Source organism: Eublepharis macularius, chromosome 17, assembly GCF_028583425.1.
Source record: "Eublepharis macularius isolate TG4126 chromosome 17, MPM_Emac_v1.0, whole genome shotgun sequence".
Taxonomy (NCBI): Eukaryota; Metazoa; Chordata; class Lepidosauria; order Squamata; family Eublepharidae; genus Eublepharis; species Eublepharis macularius.
The window spans coordinates 22,670,065-22,690,429 of record NC_072806.1 but is presented as its reverse complement, the minus strand read 5'-3'; the positions used below and the strand labels follow the sequence as shown (position 1 = coordinate 22,690,429).

The 20,365-nt window shown below is 45.1% G+C and overlaps 1 protein-coding gene across 1 annotated transcript in view; it reads left to right on the top strand.

Annotated features, from left to right (window-relative positions):
• Positions 1 to 20,365, top strand: part of CUX1 (cut like homeobox 1) — a 332,631-nt gene that overhangs the window by 307,225 nt on the left and 5,041 nt on the right. The window contains exons 15-21 of the mRNA XM_055001346.1: positions 7,440 to 7,576; positions 9,250 to 9,316; positions 10,818 to 10,930; positions 11,738 to 11,854; positions 15,743 to 15,826; positions 17,659 to 17,715; positions 18,863 to 18,943. Coding sequence (XP_054857321.1) covers positions 7,440 to 7,576; positions 9,250 to 9,316; positions 10,818 to 10,930; positions 11,738 to 11,854; positions 15,743 to 15,826; positions 17,659 to 17,715; positions 18,863 to 18,943 — 656 coding nt within the window. The remainder of the gene's footprint in view (positions 1 to 7,439; positions 7,577 to 9,249; positions 9,317 to 10,817; positions 10,931 to 11,737; positions 11,855 to 15,742; positions 15,827 to 17,658; positions 17,716 to 18,862; positions 18,944 to 20,365) is intronic.

Genomic DNA, 20,365 nt, shown 5'->3' with positions numbered 1-20,365 from the left:
GAGAGGGGGAAGCTCCCTCTCTGTTTGCAGAGACGGCATTTTCCTTCTGTCTTGTTTTAGCCATGCAATGTTTGTTCTCGGCACTCTACAACAGACCCTCTATGATACGGAGAAGCAATATCACTGTACGGAAACTCACCTGATGTATTATTATTCACTAGCACCCTAGGTGTGATAATTGAAGTAAATATCTTTTATACAAACACACGAACGCGTGGGGTTGTCTTTCTTCTGGCCTGCCCGGAGTGGAAAAAGCAGCAAATCTTTGATAACCCAGGGAGCCTAAAGTTTTGTAACCTGTTGCCTTCTGAGTAATACCAACTCGTAACTTCATAATTTATGCAGCGCCATTCAGGAGAAGAACAGGAGAATTTGCCTGGCTGCACCAGTCTGGGGCTGGAACAGCCCAACAGGCAAGGCATCAAGAACCCAGAGGTGCCAAAACACTCCAGGGAAACTCCTTACACCCCAGTATCTCGGGATGCCTCAGTGTGAGGACTGGATGCTATTTCTCTTCCCGCTTCTACCCCAGTTTTCCCTGTTGAAGCTCGTTTTCCTTTATTTTATTATGGTGGAATGGAAGTTACAAAAGAGCCCCTGGCAATACCACAAGCAAGGCACGGAGGCACACGCTGTGCCCCCCTCTCCCCATTCCTTGTCTCTGAACATGGAACGGCAGTGTGGGCTTTCTGGAAAATTTTCCTCCGCCCTTAATAGAGTGTGATCCGATATAGCATACTTATTTTGACTTAGATCTAGTGAACAAAATTTGTAAAATGTCCCTTGTTACTTTTATTATCCAATAGCAACAAATGCTTGATATTTTTTTTCCTAATAAAATGTTTCAGTTCAAGTGTGGTTTAAATGATAAACAAATTCAAAAGTTTATGTGGGGATTATTTTTTTATTGGACTGATAGTTATAAACAAAGACCATGGAGCATGAATGTCCCTTACAATGTTTACATTTAAGATCTAAGAAATGAAGGTGCTGAAAACTTCAGCTGCACTAATTTTAGTGCACTCAAGGAACTGTGTTTGATATGCTAAGGATGCAAGGGCCCACGGGTCTTTTTCAACGTAGTTTAACTCTCATCCACAGAGATCGCAGAGGAACCTCAATACTTGCATTACAAATCCCATGTTGGGATTTGTGATTACAATATCCCTTTAACCATGTGAGAGGGATGGTATAAATAAGTATTTTAGCTTTGGTTTTGATTTGACCTACTCAGCCCAATCCTCTAATTCATCACTTGATTTTTTAAAAATTCGGATTATAATATGTATTTTTTGTTTTAACCCCCACCCCGCCCATCCCCTCTTTACAAATCAGTAAAATATACAAGTACTGTTACATGCAATTCCTACAGATAAAAATCACCTGAAAAACATCAGTTTCAACTTTGAAACCACCTAATATTATATTGGCAATGACATCCATTAAGTGAAGTTAATTTCATGAAACAAGGAGTGATTCCACACACGTTGGATAATGCACTTCCAATCCTCTTTATAGATCATTTGGAATGGATTTTTTTGTGTGTGGAACAAAAAATCCACCTCAAACGATTGATAAAGTGCATTGAAAGTGCTGCGGAATCAGCCAAGGACTCTTTAGAATTTTCCATGGAAACATAAAGCACTGGGAGATTTTTCGTTTTGGAAAATTTTCCGCCACACTTCTCTGACTTGGAGACTTTCCTAAATGCTTTAAATGTTTTGTGTATGTTATCTTAGTCATCCATATAACCGTGTAAAATAGGCTAGTCTCATTCCTTACCACAGATGAACTCAGCTGAGGGAAAGTGACTTGCTTGGTGAGTTCACATCTGTGCCTAATTCACCACCTAATTCACAGCTTCTGCTTTGTGAATACAGCAGAATTCAAATAATTGTCTCTACGGTTGGCTTTCTCTAATGAGGTTAGAAGAGAGGCTAGGGGGTGCATGAGAAAAATGGGAAGCAGTGGATATGTCAATGGCAAGCAAGCCATGGGCCTCAGCTGCCCACCACTCAGCCCTTCTGACTTGCCATTACTGTTCTGAAGGACTGAAAAATGCTTTTAGCTTCCCAGTTCTCTCTTCAGGAGGGAGTGGGATTTTTCAAAAGTATGTGAGTTCCATTGCTGACGCCTCTTCTACACTTTCTCTTTCTCTTGGAGAAACCAGAAGTATCAGAAATCGTATTTGCGATTTCAGTTTTAGTAATAAGCATACGTGTGATATCAGCAGATATTGTCGCATTATAAAATTGTTCCATGTCTTCAAAGCATAATGGAGGGGGCATGGTGGACATTAATACAGTTATACAAAATAAGGAGAGAGAACTTTATCTTCCCTCCTTATAATACTAGATTTTGGGAGATAGATTCAAGGCAGGCTAATAGAGCACTTCCTTCACACAGTATGTGATTAATTTGTGGAATTCAGTACCACTGGTTGTAGCAATAGCCGCTAGCTGAGTCAGTGTTCAAAAGAGTTATTAGCAGGGCTTTTTTTCTGCTGGAACGCTCCGGAACAGTGTTCCGGCAGTTCTCAAAGTTGCCCCTCCCTCCCGCTTCTGGCTGTTTTGGGCCCAAAACAGCCAGGATTGGGCCCAAAACAGCCTGGAACAGGCTGCTGTTGCACAGCGGAACACTCCCCCACCCAGCAGCAGCCCGAGCCTGGCTGTTTCGGACCCAAATTGGGCCAAAACAGGCCCCAAATGACTGAAACGGGCCTGAAATGGCCAGGATCAGGCCTCTGCCGGGCTGGGGAAGACTCCCCCGCTGAGCAGTGGCCCAATCCTGGCCGTTTCACACCCAAAATAGCCGAAACAGGCCCGAATCGGCCTGGGGCGGGGAGGCAAGCAGACTCAAATCACAGAAGCACTCCCAGGGGTGGCCACACGCTGCACAATGATGTCACTTCCTGGAAGTGACGTCATCATGCAGTCCCGGGAGCATGCGTGCTTTGCACACATGCATATGATACCACTGAGTTCCACCACCTCTTTTCTCAGAAAAAAAGCCCTCTTCCAATTCCTAGAAGAGGAGGTGTCTTTTAGCCAGGATGGCACAGTGGAACCTCCATGTTCATGTGCAGTGTAGCTTTGAATACCAGTTGCTAAGGAGTTGTTGCCTTCAAGTGCTGCTTTGGGGCTTTCTGGGGGCATCTGAAGGTCCACAATGGTGATCTTTTGATCTAATCCAGGAGGGCTGCAACCGCACTGTGGGGGAAATCTGTGCATAATGATTCCACTGCTCTCATAGTTTGCTTCCCTCCTCCCTCTCAAACTCAGATTCAAGCATTACATTACACTGTAGTGAGAGCAAACACCCCAACCCAGGGTTGTGCAGGAGACTTTGTTCTCAGTCTTGATGCCCACCTTATTACAGAAGCAGATTCTTATTTTCTCCCCAGTGGGGGAACCAAAGGAGTCTTACAATGTAGAATCATAGAAACATAGGATTGGATCCCAAGGGTCATTTAGTCCACGAACAATGCAAGGAATATACAGCAACCCACTATGACCTCCGACAGTGATCCCTTCTCAATGTTCTGAGCAAGGCAAAGACACTTCAGGATCCCTGGCCAGTCTGGTCCAAGGTTACCCTGTGAGCGTCACATCATTTTTCCCTCCTCCATTCTATCCTAGCAACTACTCTCTGAGGTAGGTTTGATATGGCTAGTGTAACTAGCCCAGCTAACCCAGCAAGCTTCCATGGTAGAACTGGGGTGGGTGGGGTTCATACCTCCAAGATGCTAGTCTGACAGTCTAGCCTCTCTACACCATGCTGGCTGTATTGGGAAGTGGGGGAGAGCATCACAGCTCTTCAGGGTCTAAAGCTCCTGTTGGAGAAGAGGTGGCAAAAGCAGACGGGAAAGCAGGCCACGGCCTGCGTTGCCTAATTATTTCCTTATTTATGTAGAATATTAAGATCTCTCTTTTACCTTTGGGGTAACCCGAGCTGCACATAAATGAAACCGTCAAAATCTATTTGTGTCCCACCCATCCTTTCCAAAAACTGAGGCTGTAATGCAGAAGATTCTCCAAAGATTTCCCACTCAGACACTGTTGCAGGGAGGATCTATGCAGCTTCAGGCATAGCGATTTCAAGCCATTCTATAGTCTCTTCCTTTCTTTAATGCATCTTGGATTGAGAGGCAGCATGGCGTAGTGGTTAGGATGTCAGACTAGGATCAGAGAGATTCAGGTTCAAATCCCCACTGTTCCACAGAAGCTTGCTGAGTGACCCTTGGGCCAGTCACATGCTCTCAGCCTAACAACCCACAGGGTTGTTGTGAGGATAAATGGAGGAAAAGAGAACCATGTAAGCCACTCTGGATCCCCATTGGAGCGATGTAAATTAATTTAGAGCTCCAGGCTGCATTTTACCAACATCTCAGAAAGTAGACCAATAATATGGGTATTCAGAAGGCTAAAGAAAAAGAGCTTGGACCAGACCTTTCCATGGGGAAAGTAATTATATTGACCTGTATTGTACTACTCTATTAAGTAAAGTTTGAAGCTAAGTGGTTCCCCCTCCCCCTGACAAGAAGAGCCAGTTAAATTGGAGGAAGGTGCCTTGGCTGGAGGTACTACCACTGAATTGATCCCCTAAGCCAGGTAGAGGAGGCTGAGAAGGAATCTAAACAAATGTTTAGTTACACGCGCCATTATCCTTCCCTTCCCTCAAGAAGATCAAGGTGGTTTACATGGTTCTCTCCTCAGTCTTCTCATTGTGTCCTTAGAACAACCTTGTATGATAGACGAGGCCGAGAGAGAGTGACTAATCCTATTTGAATCTGGGTCTCCCCCATCTTAGCCCAACACTCTTAACCGCTGCACAGCACTGACTTTCCCCCCCAAAGGCCCAGCTATACCTCACAGCATGAAATACCTCAAGAAGTCTAGTTAGGGAAAGAAATAGTCCCACCATGTACAGGAATGTACCTATCTTGATGGCTGTTTGTCCTTTGGTGTTTTTCCAACAGTGTTCCCTTGTAAGCTTTTTGCCAACTGTCTCCTTGAGGAAACCACAGTAGTGAGGAAACCTCTCTAAAAGTCCGCTTGCCCACCACCACTCATCTTCCTGTGGTACTATACAGCACAAAAAGAATTGGGTGTGTTCTAGCTCAACCAGGCTATGGTGAGGCCCAACAGCCTGCACCAGTAGTCTGCTTAAACTGGCCATATGGCCTACAAAATTTTCTGCACTGTGCAAGCTACCATGGCAAACATTCATGATTTCCTTTGAGAAATCAACACAGTATTCCTCAAGGGTAGGAAGTTTTGAAAGTTGAGGCTGGTTATACCCAATGGTTATAAAGGAACATTGACCTCTTTGGTAAGATTGACCCCTAGCAGTTCTGTTCTGTACAGCCTGTTTATAATATTAAATTATTCTGGCTGAGCGGAATTTTTGTGGAGTTGGCATTTTGTATCATGGTGGCTGGTCCCAGCCTCCACCCTTCGCCATCACTCACCTGGCTGGTGGGGGGAAGAGGCGGGGAAACAGGCCTCCTGGGGCCTGCGCCTGGTATGCACAACATTGCACAGGCCCCAGGAGTGCTCCTGCACTTCATGCCAAGCTGATTTGGGTCCCAAACGGGCCAATACTTTAAGAATCAGCCCAATGTGAAGCACAGAAGCACTCCTGAGGCCTGATGTCACTCCCCGCCAGGAGAGTAAGGGGACCTGACCACCCAATTTTGTATTAAAGAGGACATTTTGGGGAGTGCACAGTTTGCTCCAAAGAACAATGCTCCCTCAAGGAACTTGATTTCTGGTGTGATATTGGCATCCCACCATCTGTCTTAGCCAAGCATTTGTCATTAGATTGGGAGGGATCCCCAAGGTCCCTTCATGTTTTGCTGCTGATAATCTCTTTAAAATGGCTGCTGTTGTGGAGGGGCGGAGCTCCCTCCACATAGGCCTGCAGATGAGGCAAAGATTTTTATTTCTTGTTCAGTTACTTCCCTTCTTAACGGTCACTGAAATGGGGGTGAACTCTTTCTCAAAAAACCACCTCCTTTGTTTTGGTTCAGCACTAGAGACGGGCACAAAATGGGAAAAAAATGAACCCTGAGAATCGTCACGTTCCATGGACCAAGAACTTTCACGAAATTGTCCCATTTCGTGAAACGATTCATTGGGTTCGTGATTCATCAGATCCGGGGCCCTACAACGGCCCCGTTCATACCCAGAGATACCAAACTCACAGGGAGGCTTCAAAGGCACCCTCATCCAACACCTTCCCAGCAAGGACAAGAGCAGAAAATAGAAAGAGTCTTTTCAGTCTCTTTTGAAGCAGCAGCAAATCCAACCAAAAATTCCCAAATCCATTCTCTCTCACTCCAAATCCCAGCAACAGCTCCTCCTTCTCCCTCTGTCTACTGGAACTGAAAGCAGGAGGCATAGAGCTGTGCCTTATATAAGAACCGCTCACATAGAACAGAACAGGAGCTCTCTGGTTGGCAGACAGACCTGCCTAACAGGGTTTGGAGGGATGAGATTGATGTTCCCATGGCTACAGAAAGCCCATCTCCCCCCTGCTCGTTGCTCTCATAGAACAGAATGGGAGATCTCAGGTTGACAGGGCCTATCAAGGTTATGTGGGCTAAGATTGGGGTTTCCATGGCAACAAAAGGTCAGCAGACATTCCGGGCCTATGTTGCCTAGGGAATCAGTGGATTGGTGCTAGCCTGTCTGGCATCACGAAGCATTCATGAATCGAACGAATTTGCCCCCAAAATCATGGATTTTGTGAAAAATGCAGCCCCACGAAATGCATTATTGTGACAGACGAATCAGTCTGATTCGTCACAAAATTTGATTCATATTTCAATTCGTGCCCATGTCTGTTCAGCACCAACATCTCAAGTCCTGGAATGATCTCCGTTTTTACTACAAAGAGCTCGTGGTTTTCTGTTTTATCACAACGGCCCTCTGAGGTAGGTTAGACTGAATGACTAATTGAAGATCATGCTGTGAGATTCACGAGTGGGAATTTGAATCAAGATCTACCCATTCCTGTTTGGGCACAAACTACTAGATCAATCTGGAACCGTTTGGTTTGGCTCAGTGCAAGGGAGTTACTTGAGAAAGGCCCATAACTGCATGATCAAGACCCTACTTCATCTGCCTTCAATCCCTGGTTGTACCCCTTTAAGGATCTTCAGGAGCAAAGCTAGAAAATAGATTTCTTGCCCGAGATTTGACCCCAAATTTTACAAAGCAAAATCACAAGATGGTTTTTATCATGTCTATTGAATGCACTCATCCTTGTTGCCCCTTTTTAAAGTCCTGCCCATTTCTGGATCTTCTTTGAGATAAGCGTGTGTAGTTTTTTTCTTAGGGAAGCATCACGGCAAGATGAAAGGTGCTCCACTGTTCTCCCTTACCTGCTTGTTCCTATATATGCTCCTTGCTTTTCTCCTCCCTCACCTTTGTTAGGTCGCTGTGCAGAGCTGCAGATCCAGTTCACAGACGCCGTCTCCACTGTCACTGACCAGAAAGAGCTGATTGCAAAACTAGAGCATGACGTTAGCACCATCCAGTCTCTTTCTGCAATGCACCGCCCGGATGCGGAGGTGAGTTGCTAGAGAAGAGGTTATCCGGGGGATACTGGGGGCAAAATGCCTGGGCCTCCACATATTAGCTCATAGCACCTAAGGTTAGTGTACAAACAAGGTTGCATCTGTCCAGCTTTTCACCTTTGATCTTTCAGGGCAGTGGCTTACAAATATGGTTGCCAACTCTAAGTTGCAAAATAACTGAAGAGTTTGGAGATGGAGCCTGAGGAGGGTGGGGTTTGGAGAGGAGCAAGCGCTCATCAGGGTATAACGCCATAGAGTCTACCCTCTGAAGCAGCCATTTGCTTCAGGGCAACTGATCTCTTGTCATATCCAGATATCTGGATATCTGGATCTGGATATCTGTTGTAATTCCAGGAGATCTCCAGGCCTCACCTGGACGTTAGTAACCCGAGACAAAGTCCAGTGGGATGTCTGTTTGGCAGTGTGATGGATTTATCATTGTTAAATGGCCAGTACTAAAATGTATGTCAATTGGTGTAGTGGTTAACTGTAGTGTTTGGTTTAGTGGCCAGTTTGGTGTAGTGGTTAAGAGTGCAGGCCTCTAATCTGGAGAACCGGGTTTGATTCCCCACTCCTGCACTTGAAGCCAGCTGGGTGACCTTGGGCTAGTCACAGCTCTCTTAGCCCCACCCACTTCTCAGGGTGTTTTGTTGTGGGAATAATAGCAGGGCTTTTTTTCAGCAGGAACGCGGTGGAACGGAGTTACAGCTCCTCTTGAAAATGGTCACATGGCCAGTGGCCCCGCCCTCTGATCTCCAGACAGAGGGGAGTTTAGATTGATCTCCACACAGCAGCGCGGAGGGCAATCTAAACTCCCCTCTGTCTGGAGATCAGGGAGCAGGGCCACCGGCCATGTGACCATTTTCGCCAAGGGCAATTTAAACTTTAAAAAACTACCCCCTTGTTCCAGCTGACCCAAAGTGACATCATTGTGCAGTCCTGAGTTCCACCACTGAGTTTCACCACCTCTTTTCCCAGAAAAAAAGCCCTGGATAATAGTAACATACTTTGTAAACCGCTCTGAGTGGGTGTTAAGTCATCCTGAAGGGCAGTGGTGGGTGGCCTTTCACCCTCCATTGCTTACACTCAAATCAATTGAGCATCAGGAGAAAAAAAATGGGCCAGCACAGATGCTGCAATGTCACTTCTCTGTGATCAGCTGGAAGTGATGTTACAATGTCCATGGTGTTCTGGGAATGTCCTCTAATCCTTATGGTCTTTACCATAGAGTATCGTTGGAGCTGTGGCATCACTTCCAGATGATTGCCCAGAGATGACATCGCAGTGTCTACAACAGTTCCCCTCCCCGGATCCCCCTCCCACAAGGCTCTTTGGATTGTCAGGTGTAGGACTGGCAACCCTAGGTTGGGGAGGGGGGTGACGACACAGGTGGAAGGTTTCTCGAATTGTGGAGTCTAGGAAAGCCTGAAAAGGTATTCCAAGAGTCTACAAATCCTTGTAAGGACAGTGGGTGAGCCCTTCTCATGCCCATCCAGCTGGGAAATAAGGTTGAATGGAGCCATAATCTCTAGTCGTCTTACCGTAAAGCAGCCAAATGCCTTTAAATTAAGATTACCCTGCTGAAAATGCCTCACACAAAACTGCCCATTTTGGCAACAGCCCTGCCTCTCCTGCATTCACCTTATCTGGCTTTTTCCTTTCCGAAGGGTGCTGCCATTCAGAACCTGGAGAAGATTCCCGACCCGATTAAAGAAGCAACAGCCCTTTTCTATGGTAAGAAAGAGTCCAAGTGGCTCAGCCAGAATCTGTTATGGTTGCCTAGGCAGTGAGAAGCAGCCTCTAAGATGAGCACCAGAAGACCATTAAATGATTGGAGGCCTTTGAAAGATTGATTTGCATATGATTTCTTTTTATAGTAAATATTGGCATTTGATCTATGGTTTTCCATTGTGTGTCTTACGTGCCGTCAAGTCGCTTCCAACCTACGGTGACCTTATGAAGGAAAGACCTCCAGAACATCCTATCTTTAAAAGACTTGCTCAGATCCTGCAAACTGGAGGACACGGCTTTTTTTATTGAGTCCAGCCATCTCATTTTAGGTCTTCCTCTTTTCCTGCTGCCTTCCACTTTTCCTAGCCTGATTGACTTTTCTTGATTGACCATCCTAATCTTGTCTTCTCATGATGTGACCAAAGTACGATAGCCTTAGTCTTGTCATTTTAGCTTCTAGGGAGAATTCAGGCTTGATTTGGTCTAGTATCCACTTATATGTCTTTCTGGCTGTCCATGGTATCTACAAAACTCTCCTCCAGCACCACATTTCAAATGAATCAATTTTCTTCCTGTCAGCTTTCTTCACTGTCCAGCTTTCACATCCATACATAGCAAGGTTTTCCATTACTTTCCTTTAAAAAAAACATTAAACTTGATTTTTAAAAAACTAAAAAAAACTTACACTTTTTTTTTTAAATCGCTGTAAATTTTTTTATGTTCTTTTAATCCATCTTTGAGTGATCCTTGGATATGAAAGTCAGGATGTGAATTAAATAAGATAAATTTGTGGGTCAGGAATCAGGATACGTGATCCTAGGTACATTGGAATGAATGAAATTACAGGTGCTGGTTTATTGGATTGCCACAATCAAGTGTGTCCATGGGGTGGGGTAGGGCTGTGGAGTAGAACAGAAACTAACTTTGGTTTTTATTTTATTTATTTATTTATATTTCAATTTATATACCGCCCATCCCCAGGGGCTCTGGGCGGTGAACAGTTTAAAATCAATAAAAACAAGAAAACAACAATACTAAAATCAATATACAAGACAATAATGAAATAAATTAACCAAGTGCAATGGTGGGGAGAACCCCACCCCGGAGGTGGGAGGCCAACATGGCACCGCCCCCTTCAGCCACCAAACGCCTGGCGGAACAGCTCTATCTTACAGGCCCGGCAGAACAATAATATGTCCCGCTAGGCCCGGGCCTCCATTGACAGAGCGTTCCACCAGGCTGGGGCCAGAACTGAAAAGGCCCTGGCCCAGGTTGAAGCAAGGCGGGCTTCCTTAGGGCTGGGGACCACCAGTAAACATTTATCCGCTGATCGAAGTGGTCTCGGGGGAACGTACAGGTTGAAGTGAAAACTTCTACTTTTAATTAGCATATCTGGTGTTGGAATGGGGATACCCAATAAAGAACATCAACATTCCCTTTGTCCACTTCCATCAAAGGTGTTCTGTTCTTACCAGAAACTCATTGCCTGCAATCTATTTCCTAGGTTATCCCCTATCACCAAGCACCCAGCTCCCCGAAGGTCAGATGGACTCCCTTCTGTCCATCATCTCCAGCCAAAGAGAACGCTTCCGAGCCAGGAACCATGAGCTGGAAGCAGTAAGTACAAAGGGCACTTCCCGACATTTGGGGCTAGCCTTGCAGGATGCCGAGATTTGTACCATTCTTCGTTGGTTCTTGGGCCTGGCAGGGGTGCGTGCAGCTGTGATATCAAGCTTCCCAGGGGGAGAGTGCCAAGTATGTTCAGTGAAAAAAATATTTGATGTTCATCGGTACATTCCCTATCAATTTATAACTAGAGGCTATAGAACTCAAGTTAGGAGAGCAAGAGAACCAACTGAAATACAACTTATTCAATGTTGCTATGCTATGTGTTTCCCCACCCTTCTTCTATACTGTTGGCTGTTCAGGGGTGTGGAAACATAGGCTGATTCTGCACACCTTGGATAATGCACTTTCAATGCACTTTATCAATAATTTGAGGTGGATTTTTTGTTCCGCACACAAAAAAATCCGTTCCAAATGAACTATAAAGAGGATTGGAAGTGCATTATCCAACATGTGCGGAATCACTCATAATTTGATAGCATCACAACACTGAATAAGTGAAATGAGATGTAAACTGATGGGAGGGGGTCTAGGGAGAGCTGCAGTGGGGCTGTTGTGTGTCTTGCCCTCCACGGAGTTCTGCTATGACTAGTGGCTTGAGATATCCTGAGCCTCCAGTTAAAAATATTTCTACTGCAAATGTATGTGATTTCTCTTTCCTCTTTCTCTTCAGATGTGATACCCGACTGCGCAAAAAAGTTTTATAAAAAGTTATTGTAAACTGAACTCGGCTGTGTTTTTATGCAAAGCCTCTATATTTGATTGCAGTCTTTAAATCTTCTTCTTCTTCTGTGACAGGAGAACCGTCTGATGCAACACACGATGCAGGCCCTGCAGAGTGAGTTGGACAACCTGAGAGCCGACAACATCAAACTGTATGAAAAGATCAAGTTCCTGCAAAGCTACCCTGGCCGGGTGAGTGCACGGGCGCCCCTGGCAGGGCCAGGTTGAGAGGGGTTCATTGGCAGAGCCCTTATTGCGGCCAAGGATCTAGCAAAGTCACTCTGCTTGCTCCAAATACAGTAATGCTCATCGCATTTGACCCAGAACCAGACTGGTAGCCCACTGCAACCGATGTCAAACTGGAGATATGCGGTCTCTGTCACAAACTCCTGTCAGCATTCAAGCTGCTGCATTCTGCACTTTTCTGGGTCATCTTCAAGGGCAGCCCCATGTATTGTGTGGTGCAGTAGCCTTGCCTGGATGCTACTTAAGTACGTTTGACTGAGGCCAGCCTATCCAAGAGCAGTTGTAGCTGGTCGACCATCCTAAACTGAGAAAGGCACGCCCACATACTTCCACTGCCTGACTGTCAAGTGGCAGGGCAGGATGTAGGTACTCACACATACGAGTTACGAATTTGCTTCTTAAGGAGGAGCGCAACCCCATCCAAAACTGGCTACAAACTCACCTAGTGTTCTCTTTTACCTGTGACTACTTCCGTCTGATCAGAATTAAGAGAGATTTTGAAGATCAGTAATATGCAAGAGAGATCTCTTCCTGTTGTTCTGCTGTAATCCGCTGTGTCCAGAAGAGAGCGCTGTTCTCCATCTCGTGGAAATTCTGATTCGCTAGCACAATCAGTGAGTTGATTACGGTTAAAAAAAAGGTGAATGCCGACTGCCAAGAAAAATCAGAGCAAATGAGGTTCAGGTTCCAAGGATCCTGGCATAAGAGAAACTGCTGCTTCCTCACCCAGCAACCAAAACCCACTCTGGTTCAAAGGTCTCCCTCCACTGATGATTAAGAAGATTCTACTTCAGGGACGTTTCCCGGCATCCCATTGGTTATCCTGAATTCTGAGTGATTCAGGGCAAGGGCCGTGGCGTTGTTGTGGAGCACCTGCTTTGCACACAGAAGATCCCTCATTCACCTTCTAGCATCTCCAGTTATATTAATCGTTTCTGGGAGTGATTCTGCACACGTTGGATAATGCACTTCCAATCCTCTTTATAGATCATTTGGAACGGATTTTTTTGTGCGCAGAACAAAAAATCCACCTCAAACGATTGATAATGTGCATTGAAAGTGCATTATCCAAGGTGTGCGGAATCAGCCTGTACCTCCACAATCTTCCAGGAAGGGCCAGCATCCAACGCAGAGCCTTCATGGGCGGAGACCCACTAGGCTGCAAAAATCCACCCACCCATGAAAGTAACAGTTGTGAGATGGATAAACCAGCGGTCTGACTTGACATAAAGCAGCCGCCTTATTTTGAAGATCCTTGGCCTTGATTTGGGCCAGACAATGAAGAGTGAATCTGTACTCTCCATGCACATGTGCACACTGTGACCTGTGTAAAATTGCACTTGTGTTTGTCAAAGTCATGCAGGTGATTTCTGGATACCCGGACAAGTTTTAGGGATTGTAGAGGACAATGCCAAACCAGCCACATCAATGTGGTTCTACCCCATTGCTCAGAGATGTCCCTGAAAAAGAGCCACCAGGCCTATACCAAATATCACTAGGAGAATAAGGTGATGAAGAACCTGATGGAAAATGTATTACCAGTGACAAAATAGAAAAGAGTCCAGTAGCACCTTTAAGACTAACCAACTTTACTATAGCATAAGCTTTCGAGAATCACAGTTCTCTCCGTCAGATGCAACTGATGAAGAGAACTGTGATTCTCGAAAGCTTATGCTACAGTAAAGTTGGTTAGTCTTAAAGGTGCTACTGGGCTCTTTTCTATTTTGCTACTACAGACTAACACGGCTAACTCCTCTGGATCTACTACCAGTGACAGTTGAGGGGAATCTAAACAGGGACCAAAACTCATCAGGGATCTAGGCTGTACAGCAGGGCACGCGGTTCAAGTTTCAACTGCAGTTGCAGAAGGCCAGTTTGGGGATTTGCACATGGCAAGAAAGGACCTGGAGAGAAAATGTGTGAGCCATTGGACAGAACAGCCAGAAGCTTCCAGTATGATATGATGCTCAGATGTTAACTCTTTTCTTGGCATATGTTCCATTATTCGGTTGCTATTGAGCATTTTAGATTTACCAAGAGACATATTTTTACACCCATGGCTTTAAAAGCCCTTGCCCCAGGCCTGGGTGTGGGTACATACAGCAGAAAGGTGGGCTGTGGTTCCTTGCTGGTAAGAAAATTGCTGTCTGTATGTGGAGAGGGAAGGGCCGTGGCTCAGTGGCAGAGCTTCTGCTTTGCATGCAGAAGGTCCCAGGTTCAACCCCCAGCATCTCCAGTTAAGCCAATTTGGTAGGAGGTGATGTGAACGACCTCCAGACCCTGGAAAGCTGCTGCAAGTCTGACTAGACAGTACCGTCCCCTACCAGACCCAGAGTCTGACTCAGCGTAAGACAGCTTTATGCGCTCATAAATGCAACACATATTTCAGATCAGAATCTTGGCACTGAAAATAGCTTCCAGGATTCCAAGTCATGCCCTGGGCATTTGAAGCTCAAGATGTTGCAGCCGGCATGTCTTTTCTATTTGAGGTCTCAAGGCAGCAAGCAAGGATGGAATTGCCAAGAAGAAATTCAAAAGCTGGATGGCCAAAAAAAACCTTCATTGCTGACGATGCCCGAACGTATTTTGGATAGAAGCATAAAAACATCTGACAAGTCGATCAGAGCAAAGGCCCATCTAATCCAATCTAATTCCTACAGCAGCCAGCCAGATGCTTCTGGGAAGGCCACATTTGGGGCAGAAAGGGGAGGGCCCTGAACTTGTTCCCCAGCTACTGGTACTCTGGGGTAGACTGAATCCACGGAGGTTTCATTTTCAGCTATTGTGGCTAATTCAAATCACCTTGTTTCATCAGACCAAAGATCTGAATGAGTTCAGTATCGTTTTTAACAGTGGCTGACCACATCTTCAGAAAGCCAACAAAATAGGACGGCCCTTTCCCCTGTTTTAATTGTTTTCTTTTTATTGACCCAAAGAATCAGGTTATGTGGAAAAGCAAGGGGAAAATAATTTTAATTATTATAAGCAATACTTGATCTGATTCAGTCTAAGAAACAATCATGTTTTATTCATTTATATCCCTCTTTTCTGCGCAATGGGTATCTAAAGTGGCTTACAACATTCTCCCTTTCTCCATTTTATCCTCACAACAAATCAAACAGATACATTAGGCTGTATGGGTGTGACTGGCCCAAAGTCACCCTGCAAGTTTCCATGGCAGAGTGGGGATTCGAACTCAGATCTCCCGGATCTTGTCCAACACGCTGATAACTATACCATACGAATATTGACCCAGTGTGGTGTGTAGTGATTAGCGTGCTGGCCTAGGACCTCAGAGACCTGGATTCAAATCCCCATACGGCCATAAAGCCTTGCTAGGTGACTTTGGGGCCACCACAGCCACTCAGCCACCACACTTATTGCAAAGATAAAATGGAGGAGAGCACCACGGATATGGCTCTGAACTCCTCAGAAGAAGGGTGGAATAAAAATGTGCTAAATAAATGTTTATGTGGAAAGGATTGTGTTTTGAAGTAGGATGACAGCTCTAGACCAGGTGGGAGGGGCTGTGGCAAAATGGTAGAGCCTCTGCTTGGCATACAGAAGGTCCCCGGTTCAGTTCTCGACATCTCCAATTACAAAGGCCCAGGCAGTAGATGATGTGAAAGGCCTCTGCCTGAGACCCTGGAGAGCTGCTTCCAGTCTGAATAGACAACAACTGACCTTGATGGACCAAAGGTCTGATTCAGGATAAGCCGGCCTCATGTGTGTTCAGGTGCTTAATCTATCCTTGATGTCAACCTAGTGCTTGATGGCCATTTTCACAAAGTTGCATGAACTCGCCTTGACTTTCCTTGCCGGGGTCTTTTCTAGGGAGGGAGCAGCGACGACACGGAAAGGCGTTATTCCTCACAATATGAAGAACGGCTGGACCCCTTCTCTTCCTTCAGCCGGAAGGTACAGGAGCCTGGAAGCATTTGTGGGGTGGAGGCAAAGGGAAGAGGAGGGGAAGGTGGGTGAGTGGGATCGAATCTTGCCCGTATCTAATGGGAGTGCCATAGATACATAGAGGTCCATCTGCCATCCTCAAATTCTGAAAGGCGGATTCTGCAATGGAAGACAGATTCATTGGTAGTTGGACTAAGAATTCATGAAATGACACACAATTGTTTTCTGCGATATTTTGGTTCTAGAGTCACCCTCTCATAGGATATATAAAACAGAACGAATATCCCTTCATATTTATATTCCGCCCTGAGCCTGCTTGCGGGGAGGGCGGAATATAAATATGATAAAATAAATAAAATTAATAAATAATAAACTGTGGCTTTTGTTAATTGAAGCACCCATTAACTAGCACATATTTCAGGATCTTGGAAAGGAGTTTGTTGTGATGTTTTGGTAATGGGCTGAATTATTTAAATGTAATTGGCCACTTCATGTGTTAATAAAAGGCAGGTAATAAGCTGTAAGTTCTTATCTTGCACTCCCACTTATTGAAATTGGCTTTTTAAATTAATTAATACTTTAAGTGAATTATCCGAAAGTCAAATTGACTTAATGTTTGTAGCCCTGGAAGATAACAGCTTCTTGCACCTTAGTAGGAGGAACGGAAAATGATTTCCATGTGAATGGTATGGGGGGCGGGGGGGACAGTGTGACTGCTTAGGTCTTCCAAGGCAGAAATAGTTGGCTAGAGTGTCCAGTAGGAGCCTCTTTTATACACCCTTACTCAATTTCTTACGTCTCTGGCATCTTCCAAACCCACAACTTTAATAGGTTAGCTGTTGCTATTAGTCTAATGGCCAGTATATATTATAGTAGTCAGACGGTCTGAGAATGAACAGGCAGACATGGGTTCAAATCCCTCCTCCAGCCACTCGCACTCTGTCTAACCGACGCCACAGAAGTGTTGCAATAATAAAATGACTGAGAGGAGAAATGCATCAACTTTCTTTGGAGAAAGGGTGAAAATATTGTTTTCTTCTCAGTGTCCCGGAACAGTTTGAGAAACCGGAGCCTGTAACTTCTCAGGTCTCTGGCATCATTTTCTGTTGCATTTGCACTTTGGCTGTAGAAGAGGACCTCTGCACAAGCTCAGAATCCCTCTGCAGTCACAGTTAGCACTCCACCTGTGTAGGATTGCAGGGTAGGGCTTCTCGTGAGCAAGTAGCCTGTTTTTTATTATTCCTATCTGGAAAATCTTTTTATTGCAGGCCACTCCCTATTAATTTCTACTAGACTGGCTCTTAGGGTGCCAGAGCACCAGCCCTAATACTAGTCACCCCTTCACACTGGCTGTGATGACCTGTGAGGTCAGGCATTAGTGAGACCATGTCCGGAAGAACTCTTCTCTAGGGGCTGCAGAAAGGAGGGGAAGGGCCCTGCCGCCACTACCTCTAGCCAGAGGTCCAAGGCCCACTAGGAGGTTATGTCTCCTCCCTTCCAGGAAGAATAACAAAGGAAGCTCAGTTTGTCCCATCTGGATGCAAACACTGCTGCGATAGCTCCCGAATAAAACAAGGGAGAACGAATTTCCATTTCATGGGCCGTTTTCACACTGCTTACCAGCCACGGAACGTCGTGCTGAGCTCCCGGAACAACAGCGTCTTCCTGGCACAATTTCACCAGAAAATCGCGCCAGGAAGATGCTGCCATTCCGGGAGCTCGGCGCTACATTCCGTGGCCAGTAAGCAGTGTGAAAACAGCCACTGTTGGAGTTACAGGTCATTTCCATCTTAGTCCTTGAAAAGAAATGTATTTTTCGCCTCCTGTTTAATTTCTTTCAGGAGCGTCAGAGGAAGTACCTGAGCCTCAGCCCCTGGGATAAAGCCACGCTCAGCATGGTAAGTTTTGGCGTGACCTTTGATGCGACCAGCAAGACGAGCAAGAGGAGGCTACAAAGCATGGCCAAGAAGTTTTGCCTCCATCCGCCTCAATCCATGGACTTCAGCCCTTTCTTCAAATCTCCCTCTCCTGGGGATGGTTTTCTATAAGCTGAACTGCCATTGGGGTTTAGTAATATAACTTTGCCGGTCACTGGAATTTGAATCCTTTGCATCTCAGGCTGTCACCCAATTCAAAAAGTTATAGTCAATTAATCATACAAGTTGGAAGGAGGGAGGGAGGGAGGGAGGAAGGAAGGAAGGTCGTTAGTTTGTTCATTCGTTCGTTCATTCATTCATTCATTCATTCGTTCGTTAGTTCTCAGCACAAAAAACACCACATCCACAGACTGGCTTCTCGCTGAGGCAATCGAACCTATGGGCTGGATCGCTTCAGACTTTGGAGTGGAGCTTCTTGTGAATGAATGTTTCACTATATACAAAGCAATTCCCTCCTCACAGAAAAGCAGTGTGTCAGGGAGGAGGCATGTATTAGCTACTTTTCTAAAGTTTCAGGAAGGTAGCTGCATTGGTCTGCAGTAGAACAGCAAGCTTTGAGTCCAGTGGCACCTTAGTTATAAAGGCTCAGGGATCTCCACTCCAACTTGTATCTGAAAAAAGGAGCTTTGACTCTTGAAAGCTTATACTCTGAAAATCTTCTTGGTCTCTTAAGGTGCTACTGGACTCAGATTTTGCTGTTCTGTTTTTCTATGTGCACGGAATTGCTTTTTGGGTGGCATAACATTCTCCTTTTTTAAAAAACCAAGGTTCTAGTCCTCCTGGTGGCAAATGAATACCTGAAAATGTATGAGCACTGACTGCAGAGATCTCAGAAGCTGGCAGAAGGAAGACCCCAGGTTCAATCGCCACAGCATCTCTAGTCAAGTACTTGGGTAGCAAGTGATACGAAAGACCTCCTCCTGAGACCCTAGAGACTCTACGGCAGATTCACGTGTTCATGCAGGGAGGGTGGTTTTCTTGCCTTTGGTAACTCCTTGTTCCTTCCTTTGACTAGCGAAACCAGAATCTATTATGCAAAAAGCAGGTACTCCCCCTCGAGCTTCTGTTGTGGGGGCAGAAGTTAAGCTTCTCTTTGTCTTGCCTGCAGGGAAGACTTATTCTGTCAAACAAGACGGCCCGCACAATTGCCTTCTTCTACACTCTTTTCCTGCACTGCCTGGTATTCCTGGTGAGTTTCTGGCCATCTGTACTGCCACCCTAAAAAGGAAGTTCTAGGGTTAGGGTTGGGGGAGGAAGACAGGCTACAACTCTGCCTCCTGCCATGGACTGTTTTCACACGTCTCGGCATAGTGCTAAACTCATGGAATGAGGGCACCTTCATGGCGTGACCTCTGACATCATCGCGCCACAATTCTGTTTTCGTGGCGCGATGACATCAGAAATTGCACCATGAAGACGCCCTCATTCTGTGAGTTTAGCGCTGTGCCAAGACGTGTGAAAACGGACATGGTAGTTTTCTATATCTAAAAACAAAATATAGAAGCGCGTAAAGATACCTCAGTGTGTACAAAAAATAACAGGCACTCCTCCTAGACTAAGTTTGTATACCAAAAGGCATACATTTCCAGTTTGGCGGGGCGGCGGGGGGGGGGGGGAGTTTTCAGTAAAAAAAAATTGTATTTCCGATCCCCATCCCCGCACAATATTGCAAGACAAAAACTGCAACTACAGTTGTCTATGATTTTCTGCATGCACTGAGTTAATTTTGAAAGGGGTTTATTTTATTTTTATGACTTTTTTCTGAATGTATTCCAAGAATATAGCTGCAGAAGGACCTCAGGCAGGTTGACCGTATGAGTTCCTTTCCAGTAATCCAGGGAGAAGGACTGCTTAGGATGATTTCATGGGCAACCCTAATAATGTTGAACGAAGGGTGGTTTGGGCAACTGGTCAGGTTTATATTGTATTATAGCATGCTAATATTAAACACAGATCATGGCCATTACTCTCAATATTATAATTAGACAGTTCAAGGACTCTGACATGCCTAAAGATTTCAAGCCATTAAGATAAACAGTCCAGTAGCATCTTTAAGACTAACCAACTTTATTGTAGCATAAGCTTTTGAGAACCACAGCTCTCTTCGTCAGATGCATCTGATGAAGAGTGCTGTGGTTCTCAAAAGCTTATGCTACAATAAAGTTGGTTAGTCTTAAAGATGCTACTGGACTCTTTACTGTTTTGCAGCTACAGACTAACACGGCTAACTCCTCTGGATCTCAAGCCATTAAGAGGACTTTCCTGTCTGCTGTGAGAGAGAATGTTCTGTATACACAATGGGGATGGAATATCTACGTAGTATAATACAGAAAATCAATGTGCTGTCTGTCATTTCACACACACACAGCATGCTGCAGTATTGCTCAAGACTTTGGCTGAATGTGCATTCCGTGGGTGTGAGCATCCAGTACCCAAAGACCCACAATTACTTACTTACTTTATTTATTCGCTTCAGTCAGTGAGACTCAAGGTGAATTGCCCATTAGGAAAAGTATATATTTTTTAAATTATATTGATTTATTTGGAGAACTTCTATACCACCTCTCCGGGAAACCTGCCCAAGACAACTTACAGAATAAAAAATATTAAA